At 37.5% G+C, this 15,407-nt stretch overlaps 1 protein-coding gene across 5 annotated transcripts in view; it reads right to left on the bottom strand.

Moving 5' to 3' along the window:
* LOC131067087 (uncharacterized) overlaps positions 1-14,751 on the bottom strand; it is an 86,791-nt gene extending 72,040 nt beyond the window's left edge. For 2 of the 5 annotated variants that reach the window (XM_058002013.2, XM_058002016.2), the window contains exons 1-2: positions 14,361-14,751; positions 14,175-14,284 (exon numbers count right to left, since the gene is read on the bottom strand). In XM_058002013.2, the coding sequence (XP_057857996.2) occupies positions 14,175-14,284; positions 14,361-14,591 (341 nt within the window). In that variant the 5' untranslated portion in view covers positions 14,592-14,751. Of the gene's footprint in view, positions 1-14,174; positions 14,285-14,360 lie in introns of those variants that run through there. The other 3 variants (XM_058002014.2, XM_058002017.2, XM_059209854.1) reach the window with 3 other exon arrangements.
* Between the last annotated feature and the right edge of the window lie 656 nt (positions 14,752-15,407).

Here is a 15,407-nt window from a genome sequence, read left to right as displayed (position 1 = left end):
AGTATCAAATGCTTCCTGGAGTATGTTGACCAAGATGAAGTCCGAACCAAAACATCATGAAAGTTGTACACATTTACATAGCAGTCTACGGTCTGCCTCGCTTCACAGATGCCCAAATCAACATCCATTCACATCATTCAAATACTGCACAACCACGGAACCCTGCAATTATAATACCTCACATACCAACTTTTTATCATTATGAAAACAACTGCATAACCATGTGCAATATTATCCTGTACCCATGTCCTCCAAAATTATTTTTCTAAGGATTGGAAAAGAATCGAGATCGCAATTCGGAGCCATCATATTTAGTTCCACCTTGGAACTTCCCATATTTGCCAAATGATCTACAACCCAGTTTCCTTCTCTATACACGTGTGAAATAGTAAAATTTACAAATGTATCAATGAGTGCCCATGCTTGTTCAAGCAAATATCTTATCTGCCAATTGTCAATATTTCTCTTTATGCAAGTGTTGATAATAATAGTTGAGTCGCCTTCGATGTGAATATAAGAGATGTTCAATTTTTTAACTAGTAGAATGCCTTCAAGCAAAGCATATACCTCTAAGTAGTTGTTAGTACCCTGTGGAATGGAAACAGACTTCAAAGCAAAAACACACCCTGTGTGGTCCCTAATGCATACTCCTACTCCTGCATCACTCGGGTTCCCTTTAGAGGAGCCATCAAAATTCAATTTAAAATGTGTTGAATTCGGAGGACACCATTTCACTTTATTTCTATCAATTTTACTAATCCTCACTCTCGGAAAGCAAGGTGATACGGGAATAGAGATGCCCTTCCAGCAATTAATAACTTGACCATCCCAAGAAGTAAATTCCTTACTTGGATTGAACTGATTTGAAACATGAGCATTAACCAGTTCTGATACTGATTTTTCAATGTAATTGAAAACATCAAAAAGAGGAGATGTTTGCTTTCTAAAAATACACTTATTTCTTTCCCACCAAAGTGACCATACTACTGTGGATGGGATCACTTTCCAAATGCATGCAAAAAGAGAGGATGAGTATAAGACTGGCCAAGACTAGAACAAATCCCATACATTATTTGGAAGAGGGATGCTAAAGGAAAGTTTAGCAAGCACAAACATCCAACAATAATGAGCAAAATCACATTGGAGGAGGAGATGATCTAATGTTTCATTATGCTCACCACAAAGTACACAGACAAATGGAGGTGCAATATTCAATTTATCAAGTCTCTCACTGGTAAGTATTCTCGTGTAGAGCAAGCCAAGCAAATATCCCTGCCTTGGGAAGAATAATGTTGTTCCAACAGAAGTTATAAGCTCTTTGTGAATAGGATTGAACCGACATCTGATGAATTGCCTTATACCCTTCCTTGATAGAGTACTTTCCGTTCTTCGCAAGGCACCATATCAATTTGTCCGAACCATTAGAGATAAAAATAATGCGGTTCTTGAGAATCAAAGAAAATTTTACCTTTTGAGCCGGGGAGATTGGGAGTGAAGTTGGATTCTTCCAAATGACACGATTTGAAGGCTTCTCAAGATCATCTATGTAATCATAAAGGTAAGATCCCCATTGAGTAATAAATATGGGGATTGCATCTACTAGAGATTCCTCAAGATTAAGAGGGGGTAGACCACTCCATGAATCATGTTAGAAGTTGACATCTTTGCCATTATGTACTTGCCAAGATAAATATCTAGTAATCACATTCCTAGAAGCCATCATGAAGTTCCAAACTGCAGAGCCTGATTGAGGATCAAGGATAGTAAAAATACGTGATGGGGTAGGAGTATCTAAATACTTTGCTTGCATAATTTGACAACACAAAGCATGTGGTTTTACATAAATATTCCAAACCAACTTTCCCCCAAAGGCCTTGTTCCTTTTTGAAAGATCGTGTAAACCAACCCCGCCCATAGATTTACTTGTAGTCATTTTGTTGAGAGACACAAGCGGGATCTTTTTATCTTCTAAAAGATTACCTTTCCAAATAAAATTCCGAATAATTTTCTCGATATTGGAAACAATAGATTTCGGGTCTTGAAGGACTGAAATGTAGTAGTTTGGGATTGTAGCCAAAACAGTTTTGACAAGAAGGATTCTGCCTGACAAAGATAACCATCTAGCTTTCCACACAGAAATTCTTCTTTTTAATCTGTCAATCACAGAATTCCAAAAAGAGGGTTTCCCTACTCCCATAAAGAAAGGGATGCCCAAGTACGAAGATGGAAGAGAATCCACTGGAAAGCCCAATGTCTGGATAATGCTATTAGACACCATTTCAGAAGTATTAAATATGAATAATTTAGATTTCTGAGCACTGATTTTCTACCCAGATCCGGAAGTATATATGTCCAACATTTTCTTAATATGCCTTGTTTCTTGAATGTTGGAACAACCAAATAAAAGTGTATCATCTACAAATAAAGTGTGGGTGATGGAAATTGAAGTATTAGGGATGCATACCCCCTTCCAAAGACCCAGAGTCAGTTGTTTATTGACCAATCTGCTAAAAGCTTCTGCCATGATAATGAAGAGAGAAGGTGATAGTGGGTCACCTTGTCGAACTCCTTGAGTGGCTCGAAAAAAACCAGAAGGATTACCATTAATAATAACTGAGAAATGTGCACCAGAGAGACAATTTTTGATCTATTTGCACCACTTCTCCGAAAAGCCAAACTTTTTAAGCACTCTCAAAAGAAAAGACCAACATACTTTATCATATGCTTTCAACATGTCTAATTTAGTTATGAAAGCAGGGGACTGTGAAGACTTAATTGAGTGCAAAGCTTCATGGGCCACAAGCACACCTTCCGATGTTTCCCTGCCAGGAACAAAACCTCCTTGTTGAGGAGATATTACTTTAGGTATCAAGGATTTTAACCAGAGATAAATAGCTTTTGTGAAGATCTTGTAAACTATATTACACAAGGAGATAGGCCTAAAGTCTGCAAAAGATCGAGGGTTGTTGGATTTGGGGATAAGAGCAAGATGGGTTAAATTGAAGTTCTTGAGTATAAAAGCTTTTTGTCTTGACTCCTCCAGAGCCATTAAAAGATCAAAACTTAAAATGTCCCAACGCTTTTGAAAGAATAGCATGGTGAAACCGTCAGGACCTAGAGCCTTGTCAGGAGCCATCAAAACTACCACCTCTTGAAGTTCAGCAAGAGAGAAAGGTTGCATCAGATAATCATTATCACGCTGTGAAATCAGACAAGGGATGAAATCTAGCAATACCTAGACACTGGACTCCTCAGGAACAAAAGGAGGAGAAGGAGCAAGAAGATTTTTAAAGAAGAGTTCACCCTCTTCCCTAATTTCTTGTTCATTAGTTAATTTTATCCCCGAAGAAGAGGCATTTATAGAAAAGATAGTAGATGCAGCTTGCTTAATCTTTGCGGATGCCTGAAAGAACTTAATATTTTTATCCCCGTCTTTTAGCCATAGCTCCCTTGATTTTTGTCTCCAATACTCCTCCTCTCTAGAGCAACAACTCTTCCTAGTATCTTTGTAAATGCTTCTGCCTCGAGAAGGTTTCAGGATTAATCCCATTAGAAAAGATAAGTTCGTTGATGTCCTTTAATTCCTTCTCTACATTTGATTTATCTGCAAAGATGTTTTTGAATACTTCCCTATTCCAGACTTTGATATTTGCTTTTACAAACTGCATTTTCATATAAAGTTGAAACATTTTGTTCCCCCTACAGAAGGGGGCACTTACCCACCATTGACGAAGCAGAGCATGAAAGTGTGGGTGCCGAAACCACATTCTTTCAAATTTAAAAGAAGGTCTATGATGGGAAGCTTCATGTTTATCCAAGCATAATGAGATAGGAAAATGGTCAGATCTAGAGAACGATAGAATATTTAGAGCTGAAAGTATATTTTTGAAGGATCCATTCATATGAAGTGAAAAACATGTCCAATCTACTTGCTATTTGAAGGGAAGTTCTCCGGTTTGTCCATGTAAATTGACCATTAGAAGGTGAAATGTCAGAAAGGGCGTTATCAGACACAAAAGATCTAAAGTTATCAATCACCTTAGAAGCAGTAGGGTTGCCTCCCTGTTTCTCATCCTAAGACAAAATGGCATTAAAATCACCTCCTAAGATGATTTTTTGAGCTCCCTGTAGATGGATTTGATAAGATAAGGTATTCCAAAGAGCATGTTTCTCATGAGGAGCTGTTGGACCATAAATATTAAAGAGAAGAAAGGATAAATCAAAATTTTCAATAAGAATAAGATGCCAATTTGTCCCTTGGTTCAAGGTTTTTGCTTTGATTGTCCTAGGATTCCACAATGTCAGAATACCACCGGAAGCCCCTACTGCAGGAACATGTATGAAATCCCATAAAGTCCATTTTTCAAAAATCTTTTGAGAGGCTTCATCAAAAAACTTTGTTTCTTGCAATAAAATGATGTTTGCTTGGGAGGAATCCAGCTGCTGCTTGATCCCGTCCCCTCTTGTCAGAGGCATTCAAACCTCTGACATTCCAAGATATGATCCTCATTGCACCCGAGAAGAACAACATGTTCTTCTTGGTCTTGAGTGGGGTGAAAACTTGTCTACAATTGTAGACTGGAAACCAGCTGCGATCTCTTCTTGGATTTTAAGAATCTTGGGCTTCCGACCTCTTTTTTAATTATTATATTATATTATATTAATATATTAATACTAGCATATATATCCTTCTCGAATTGATTCAAAAATTAGGTGCCTCAAGAAAGATATCTCTAAGTTTTCTCTACACTTTTTTCTTGGCCTTTTAGGGTCCACTAACTAGTCGCAACCCTTAAAAGCTTTATTTATAGTTTTAGTTTAATTGAAATATGACATGAAGGCATTAGGCCACCATGCAAGTTTCACATATACTTATCTATCTTAAATTTTTAAGAAAATTTAAATAAAATAATAAATAGATTTATATAATTCAAATAATCGATCATAAAAGAAGATCATATATATGGGTTTTTTCAAGTATAAATATTAAATATATAAAGTAAAATATGGTGCTGAGTTCAAATCTTCTACAATACAAATATATATATATATATATATATACACACACACACTTCTAATAACTTAGGAAATTGTGTTATATACATGAGCATGTTTTTTTCATGAATATCATATCTTGCTGTTTCTATGTTAGGGGCCTTGAAAAATGGCCCTAATGTCCATGCAACTTCGATTTTCATTTACATGCAGATTCTTAAGTCTAACAGTTGATATTCCTAGTTCTTACAACCAATTTCGTGTAATGCCCCTATTGGGAGTTTACTCAATTTGCCCTAGAATTCCTAGTTGAAGCCTGGATTAGTGCCTTGATTTAGATCCACAATATCTGATAGTTATGTAATTGCTGTGTGATGTATATATATGTGTTAATTTCTGAGTTTGTAACTTTGTATTGGCTTGAGTGCTGGTTGATCTTCTCTTCTTCGATGCTACTGATTTGTTGTTTTTTGGATGAATCCTTGTGCTGATTTACAAACTGACACCATCTTATGAATATCGATTTGCTTCTATTGATTGCTGTACCTACATCTGAGTCTCTTCTCCCTCCTTTTCATGCCCCCCTTGATCGCTTGGTACAGTGCTTTTATACTTCTCCATCATGGGTGTATAGGGTTGTGACTTTTCTCACAGTGGTGATCTTTGGGAAGGAATGTGTCCTCTTGACAATCACATAGCTAAACTGCTGCTTCATATTGTGCCTTGTTAATTATTCTTAACTAATTCTTTGGTCATGCCGTAGAAGAGATCATACGTAATCTATTGAACGTAGATCTTAAGATATTGGGTTTGCAATGTTCTTGACCATAGAAGATAAGCAATGGGTTTGTGAAGTCTGGTCTACAATATTTCCCCTCATAGGAGATAGGTGAGAGGAAGAAATTGTGAAGTCTTACTGTAGTAAGACAATTTCTTCGATGGGTCTGCTGATCAAGGCATGTGGGTTGCTGATTAGATGTATCAATTTGGTGGCATGACATTTCAGTCAATAATGCCTGGGTTTGGAATTCAAAGTTCATGTTTACTATTTACATTATAATCAACTGCACAGTTTACCACTAATTAATAACATGTTATTGTAAGAAGATCTTGGACGATTCACTGCCAGATCCCTTTTTAATTGCATATCATTATTCGCCAATTTGGCTTTAACTCGGAATCAGATGATATAATTGTCATTTTGGTATTGACACAGTTCCGCTTGTTATATGTCAGTTTGGCATTGATTGAAATTTGCATATTCTCATCTGCCATTATGGCATTAATCGATTCTATTATATGCTCTGCTAGTTCAATGCTATTGTAATATGAATGGCTTGCCACCAATTCATTTGTGATTACGTGCTTATCTATAACCCAATTTGTGTATGCTCACACCTTGACCACACCAAGTGCTTGGTGATCAGAAAGAGCTTGGGTTTGTATTGATTATTTTCAAAAACAAATTCATCTTTTAACAGTCCTGCCAAGGACATTGCACTAAAGCAGTATTAAGAATGTTGGTTGCCCCAAAAATCATTGGCAAAATCAGTATAAAATGCTGAAACTTCTATTTTTTAATTATGATAATGACCCACTGAAGAATTGCAAAACTAAGAAAAGTACTTTCTTGTCTCTGCTAGGGTTTTTTGACTCTTTCTGTCAAGGTAGCTCTAGTAAATATGTCAACCTTTACCAGAATATCTATAACTTTATGTAAGCCCTATTTTGAGTGAGCTCTGTGTCCTCCTATGATACTACCGCTTATATAGATTTGTTTATAAGAAGAGTAAATAGCAGTTCCCCTGACAAAATATTTTAGTAAAAGACGTAGAAAAGAAGGAAATAATTGGTACCCTTGTAAGTTCATAGATCTATGTTTTCCACTAAACTGACCCATATTAGAATGACAATAATAACAGTAGAATGAAACTATGCATATGCTTAAATTATGCTATAATAATACTGACAAAACTTGAATAAAAGTTCCTCGGTTAACAGGATGGAATGGAGAACACAAAAGAGAAGAAGGGCCAAAAGGAGTCTCCCAATTCATGGACTTATTGTTAAATTTTGTAACCCAGATTAGTAATCAGATTATCAGTATTTAATTGTTTGCTAATATTAAATAAAGTAAATGACAGAATGAAAGTAAGTGCATAAGAGACAAACACAAATACCCTGGGAAAACCTCCAAGGAGGAAAAAACCAGCACTAAAGACCCACAGGTCAGATTATGTATTCAATCTGAATTGTACCAATACAATACTTAGCTGAAACCTTCAACCTCTTATCAAATCTGCATCCTTTAACAGTCAGATCTGCCCTTCTAATTACTCCAAGTCTGCATTAAATCTGCTCTCTAACAGAAATATGGAACATCAAATGCCTTTGACCTTCTTGGATAAGTTCGCCCAATTTACTTCTCAATTTCGCACACTTAGTTGCAGAGGTATTTCGCTTTGCAAGAGGAAATAAGATTGTATTTTTGTGTTTGGTAAATGATCATTATTTATATGATCATTTAACCCACATAACCTCTAAGTCGGCTTTGTTTTACATATTCATTTTGGTGCCAAGTTATTAATGTGGCGTGGTAAATAAGGCTGGTCTTTGTTTAGGGGCACGTTAACCTTTTAGGGCCGGTACTCCACGTTATACTTAAGGGAAGGGGTTCAGATGTTGCCTTAGGGCAATCCGAACCCTCTTTCCTAGTTACAAACAACACTCCCTCTTAACTAGGGAAGAGGAGAATACATAATCTGAACCTTTAGAGTTCCATCTAGCACACAAGCATAGAATTACATCTTCCACCTAGCACACGAGCATAGGATGGTTCTAGCACACAAGCATAGAAAGTGTAATACAAAAGTGGGTCTTTACATAATTACAATTTTCCATCTAGCACACTAGCATAGAGTGGATCCTTTCATTCTTGCACACAAGCAAAGAATGATCAAAACACTGCAGATAGAGTCACTGAGATTGAAGCTCCCTCTCAACAAGGACTTCATTTCCCATAATACCAAGTCTGTCTCTGAAGTATTCGAACTTCACTCTGGATAAAGGTTTGGTAAGAATATCTGCAACCTAGTCATCTGTGCTAATATACTTCAGCTGAATGGTGCCTCTTTGCACCATATCCCGAATGAAGTGATAATGGGTTTCCACATGTTTGGACAGATCATGGAACACAAGATTTACCGACATCTTTATACAGCTTTGATTATCACAATGAATAGTGGTAGGACCACTAGGTTGACCAAATAATCCAACAATAAGTTTGAGAAACCACACTGCTTCTCTAGATGCAACTGATGCTGCAATGTACTCAGCTTCTGCAGTGCTCAATGCTATTGAAGATTGCTTTCTACATGCCCAAGAGATTACTGCAGAGCCCAAGTTGAAACAAACACCCAAAGTACTTTTCCTGTCCTTGACACTTCCTGCCCAATCTGAATCTGAATATCCTTCCAATAAGATTGAGCTATTAAATGAATACTTTTGCCCATAGCCAATAGTGCCACACAGGTATCTCAGAATGTGCTTGGCAGCAACCAGGTGAACAAGTTTAGGCAAGCTCATGAACTAGCTGAGGGCATTCACAGCATAACAGATATCTGATCTAGTATTGACTAGATACATCAAGGATCCAATCAACTGCATGTACTCAAATGGATCTGCAAAATCAGAGTTAGCTGCAGAAACACTTAACTTCTTTAAGTTAGATTCCATAGGAGTAGACATAGATTTACAGTCCATCATTCTAAATCTTTTCAAAATGTCAATAGTGTATTTTCCTTGACTTAGAAAAATTCCACTGGATTTTTGCCATACTTCTAACACTGGGAAGTAATGCATTAGACCTAAATCCTTCATTTCAAATTCTGAGGCTAATTCTTTCTTACATCTCATGATTAACTTATTTTCACCAGTGAGAAATAAATCATCCACATACAAAACCAGAATAAGCATATCATCATTATATACTTTCAAGTAAATGTTAGCATCAGCATCATTCTTACGAAATCCTAAGCTTAGTAGGTACTTATCAATTCTTTCATACCAAGCACAAGGAGCCTGTTTGAGCCCATATAAGGCTTTCTTCAACCTGCAGACATGAGAATCTCTTTTATGGATTACGTAACCTTCTGGTTGCTCAATATAGACTTCTTCCTCAATGACACCATTGAGGAAGGTTGTCTTAACGTCCATTTGATGTAGTTCCCAACCATTGGCTGCAGCAATAGCTATTATAGATCTAATAGAAGTATATCTAGCAACAGGAGCGAATGTTTCCTCATAATCTATTCCTTCCTTTTGAGAAAAAACACGAGCTACAAATCTAGCTTTATATTTTTCAATACTACCATCAACATTATGCTTAATTTTAAATAGCCATTTAGAGGAAACAACAGACTTACCTTTGGGTCTGGGTACAATGTCTCAGACATCATTCTTGATGATAGACCCATACTCTTCATCCATGGCTAATTTTCAAGCATGATGAGACATGGCCTCTTCGACATCGTGAGGTTCAAACTCAATCATGTTACACATTACAGAAATGTAGTTGGCGTGATTTTGGGGTTTCTTGCTATCTCTAAAGGTTCCTCTAGGAGCAACAAATCCTTCAGCATCTTGAATACTGTTTCTAACCCAAAGTGGCCTTTTTTTGTTGAACACAATATCCTTAGGTATATCTGTAGAGTCCATGGGTTCTACTAGATCATCCTGAACTTCCTGATCCGGGAGGTCAACGAACTCCTTCTATATCTCAGGGTTAGCATCAACATTTGAATCTTGATTTTCAATCACATTATCATCATTATCAGATAATGATCCTTTAGATCTTTTGAAAGCAATATCTTCTTCAAAAGTTACATCTCTACTTACCTCAACATACCTTTGACCTGAAATGTAGATCCTAAAGGCTTTGGACGATTCATTGTATCCCACTAAGATGCCTTTCTTTCCAGAAGAATCCAACTTGGTTCATTTTTCTTTAGGCACATGAACATACACAGGGCTCCCGAATATCCTTAGGTGGCTGATGTCAGGTTTGATTCCTGTAAAGGCTTCTTCAAGAGTTACATTCTTTAGAGCACGATGAGGACACCTATTTTGAATGTAAATTGTTGTTTTGGATGCCTCCGCCCATAGGAAAGGTTGTAGGCCTTGATCATGAATCATGGCTCTTGCAACTTCAACAATGGTCTTGTTCTTTCTTTCAGCAACTCCATTTTGCTGGGGATTGTAGGGAACACAGAACTCCCTCTTAATTCCTATCTCAATACAGAATTCATAAAAACTACCTGAGGTGTATTCACCTCCATTGTCAGACCTTAAACATTTAATTCAATTTCCAATAGAGTTTTCAACCAAGGCTTTGAATTCTTTAAATCTGTTTAAGACTTCTTCACACTCTTTAGAATCCAAGTTTTCCTAGAGAAATCATCTATGAAGATAACATAATAAAGGAAGCCGCTAGAAGATGCACCAGACATGGGACCACATAGATCTGAATGAATAAGTTCTAACCTTTCTTTAGCCCTACTATCACTTCTATGAAAAGGGTTCTTCACATTCTTACCCATTGCACAACCTTTACAAGCATCATCACGGGATAAACTAAGTTTAGGCATACCTTTAACCATTTTACCAAGAGTGGGCAGAGCTTGAAAGTGTAGATGTCCAAGTTTTCTATGCCATAGCTCACATGATTCAGGGGCCTCATGAATGAGAGCTTGAATTGGGTTAGTTGCAAGCTTATATAAACTATCATATCTATTTCCAATAGCACGAGCAGATTTGAAGTTAGATTTCTTAGACCAAGCAAGTACTTTCCCTTTAGAAAATGCTATTTGTAAACCCTTATCTTCTAAAGCAGAAATGGAAATAAGATTTCTTTTAATACCAGGTACAAAAAGGATATCACAGAGTTGTAAGGAAATACCAGAATCTAGTTTTAAAGAGGTAGTGTCAGAACCTTTTACCGAGTATCGAGTATCATCACCGATTACCACATGAAGGTTGGTATCCTTTTTTGTCAGATCTAAAAGATGCTCACAAAAACCTGAGATGTGTCTGGAGGCACCACTGTCAATTATCCAAGCATTACTGTCCGTAGGAACGTTGCTTGATAGAGCAGAAATAAGAAGATAGTCCTCATTTTGTTCAACAACTTCATTTCAGTTGACTTCTCTTTCCTTAGGATCATTCTGACAATCTCTAGCATAGTGACCATACTTATCACATCTGAAACAGCGAATGTGGGAGGAATCTCTTGACTTTTTCCTTGGATCATAAGAGGAGGATCTAAAATCTTTGCTTCTCTTTTCTTTCTTCCAATGCCCACCTTTCCTAGACTTAGTTATAAGAAAATGATTATCATCTTTGTGAGAGTTCTTGAGTTTTCCTCTTACCTCAATTTGAGATTCCTCTTCAATGCAATCAGATTGAAGATGCTCAAAGTTGGGACGATCAGCTCTTCCACCAATGCTACGAAAGAATGGTTCCCATTCATCAGGTTGACCATTTAATGCAATCATGACACCATTTAATGCAATCATGACAAGATCTTTATCTGAAATTTGGCAATCAAGGGTACTTAGCTTGTCCTTTAGTTCATTGATCTTATATGAAGTAGGCCATGATTGAGTCTTCTTCTTTCATTTTGATGTGAAGTAGCTGCTGCCTTAGAGCAAGAGCTCTGTTGAGGTTGTTGACTTCATACATCCCTTCCAAGTGTTTGATCATTTCCCTGGCAGAAGCAAATTTTGATATGACAATGACAAGATGATTCTTGACGGGTTCAATTATGATCTTCCTAGCCTTGAGGGAGTCTTTCTTGAATTGCTTCAGTTCTTCAACATCTTCAAGAGGGGACAGCCTTTCTTCTTCTACGAATTTAAGTAGTTCATTCTCTTCAAGAATCAATAGAATACGAACTTTCCAAGCAACAAAATCAAGGGCTCCATCAAGTTTGTCTTCAGCCCTCAAACCTGACATTTTAATCTGAAAACAAACAGCAACTAAATGCAACAAATGATATACTGAAATCTGAAGTTAGTAACACCTTAGCTCTGATACCATGTTAAATTTTGTAACCCAAATTAGTAATCAGATTATCAGTATTTAATTGTTTGCTAATATTAAGTAAAGTAAATGACAGAATGAAAGTAAGTGCATAAGAGACAAACACAAATACCCTGGGAAAACCTCCAAGGAGAAAAAACCCAGCACTAAAGACCCACAGGTCAAATTATGTATTCAATCTGAATTGTACCAATACAATACTTAGCTGAAACCTTCAACCTCTTATCAGATCTGCATCCTTTAACAGTCAGATCTGCCCTTCTAATTACTCCAAGTCTGCATTAAATATGCTCTCTAACAGAAATCTGGAACATCAAATGCCTTTGACCTTCTTGGATAAGTTCGCCCAATTTACTTCTCAATTTCGCACACTTAGTTGCAGAGGTATTTCGCTTTGCAAGAGGAAATAAGATCGTATTTTTGTGTTTGGTAAATGATCATTATTTATATGATCATTTAACCCACATAACCTCTAAGTCGGCTTTGTTTTACATATTCATTTTGGTGCCAAGTTATTAATGTGGCGTGGTAAATAGGGCTGGTCTTTGTTTAGGGGCACGTTAACCTTTTAGAACCGGTCCTCCACGTTATACTTAAGGGAAGGGGTTCGGATGTTGCCTTAGGGCAATCTGAACCCTCTTTCCTAGTTACAAACAACACTTATCAAATTCAGTTTTGATGGGGCTTCTGGGAGTAATGCAACCGAGGCTGAAGCTGGTAACTACCTAGCTGTTCAGACAAAACTTGGCTAGTTGCATGTCATAAGTTTTTTGAGAGAAATAAATAACCAGGCTGAATCATAGGCCACTTATGGTTGTCTAAGACTAGAATCTAAGGTGTACGGGACAGTTGGGGTGGCAAGGATATAAAGGATGGATGCTGCAAATCAGAACAAGAATTCTGACACTGTCTTTCCAGAATCTCTATAGAGAATCTAATTAAGTAGCAAACAATTTTCCTAATTAAGCCATTGAACAAGGCCAATCAATGAAAATTGAGGACTTGGCTTAGTTAAAGTTATGATGAAGGTGGCTGTAAAGCCCAGACTGGGCACAAACTGAGCACTATAAGAGGTAGTTGCAGATAACTCATAATCCACACAAGCAAGATAAAGCACAGCCAGCCCAGAAGATGTGCAAGCCAAATATCAAAGGAGTGGCGATACCCAATCAGAGAAGTAACACAAAAGAACTACTATTGATTTTTGCTTTTCTTTTTTAGCTGGTGATGCTCGAGGCTCAAACAATAATCCACACTTTCAGGAAGCCCTACTTCAAATGAATGTGCATGGAACACCAGAGGCCAGACAATCCCAGGGACCTGGGATTATACCCAACCACAGGAGGAATCACCCCACCCTTGCAAATAGTAAAAGCCCAATACCCTTATCTCTACATACCGGAAATGGGGTTATGTTACATCCAATTGAACATTGCTTGAGAATGTTAATTTCATGATATGCAATTCAGGAATTGGAAAATGTACACAGGAGACCTCTGGCAAATCTCTCAAATCATCTAAGCATAAACGAACTGGTATTCTATGGATCTGTCTTTTCTTATTGTAGGGCATGTTAGATACAATGTTGTCGTAAAAAGCAAACCGCTATACGATTCAAGAGCCGGATATGGTAATGTACAAAGGCTGAACTCCCAGCAGTCCTAGTAGCAGTGGATGACACATAAATGGATCCGGAAACACGACAGCCTTGCAAACAGATTACATAGCCAAATAGATTCACCTCTACATAACCAATAAGAGTGCTTTGCCAAACCCAATTGGGTATCAACTGAAAGGATTTAAATCAAGAATAAGAGGTCTTGCCCTATCCAATAAAGCATCAGCTAGAAGACTTTGAACAATGAAAAAGAGGATTTGACACACCCAATTGGGCATCGGCTCAAAGAGTTCAGATCTTGTTTTGCAAATTGGGCATCAACTCAAAGAGTTTAAATTATGAAACATGCAAATTATGTCTGTTCTTGTTGCAAGAATCTTGGTTTCTATGTGAACATGAAATCCTTTTTATTTTAGAAGGATGAAAATATAAAAAGCTATACTAAATAGGTTGCAGAAAATACCGCAAGATAGGAAGTACAGAGCTGCCACTCCCGCAACCAACTTCTAAAACACTAGTACTATCATCTGCTTTCAACAACTCGGGGAATTCTTTTAACAGATACTTGCGCTCCTGAATTGAATAACAGATTATATTCACCGTACAGAAGAGAGAGTATAATGATGAAAAAACGAAAGTGTTGGTTTACCTTGAAAAATGTTCCTGCAGAATGCCGTTGATGAAAGCTCTGCCATGCTTCTTTGTTGCTGGCTTCTTCAACTGATTCGCTAAACTTGGTTGTATCCGGGTGCCGACATTGATGCTTTGATTTCGTTTCAATTTCATTTCTTAGGTCTTCCCACTCAAAATCTTCGCAATAATATGAAGTATCCCCGCCGTTTTCCACTGCAACTTCAATCCCAGAGCCTTTACTTTCCATTTTCTTCTAAAACTGGTGCTATTTGAGACATTGTCTACTAACAGAGGTTCCGCATGTAATTAACATCTACCTCCTGGGTTTTGAACCCATGCCTTCGGCTACCCGAGGGCTTTCGAACTTCCAACTCTTCATAGGGAAAAACATTTTTGTGTTTTTTTAACGTAGGAGTTTTCATTCATAAAGTTCTTTTCTTATAGGTTAACAACTACACTGATTAATAAATAATTACTAGCAATTGTATCTTGCTTGCGTATGTCGAAGAGGTGTGGAAGGTCATGTTGGCAATTTTTGTGTCAATCCTTGTAAAGTTTGGTTCAGAAAGTTCAGTGTTATATAGCACGTCATGTTAGTCGGTGCGGCTAGCATGTCGTGTTATCGCACTCAGCAGAGTCAGTTGCTTCTTTATATTTTTCAAAGCACATAACACAAAGGTTATGTGGGTGTCAATAACACAATATGTTATCAACCCGTGCCTCGCAGTAACACTAGCATCTCATGTGAATAACACGTCGTGATATTCACTATCTTTTATAGGCGTCGCGTGTTATTGACTGCATCAAGCTATAAACCGAAGCGTGTTATTCGGTTGGCAGTAAGTCTTTTTGTTATCCCGTAGGGCGAAAGAAGAAATCAAAAGGTCGTGCGGGATAAGAGAGCAAGCAAAGATAGCCTTCCTTACCCCGCACCAAGATCAAGGCGCAATGCAATATCATGCGAGATAAGAACAATAAGCATTTTGCTTTTCCCTCAAGGCGTAGAAAGGCAAACAAGGGGCCATGCAGGATAAGAGAGAAACGAGGGTGGTGTGGCATCGTG

Source organism: Cryptomeria japonica, chromosome 8 (genome assembly GCF_030272615.1).
Source record: "Cryptomeria japonica chromosome 8, Sugi_1.0, whole genome shotgun sequence".
Classification (NCBI taxonomy): domain Eukaryota; kingdom Viridiplantae; phylum Streptophyta; class Pinopsida; order Cupressales; family Cupressaceae; genus Cryptomeria; species Cryptomeria japonica.
This window is presented reverse-complemented; position numbering and strand designations above follow the sequence as displayed.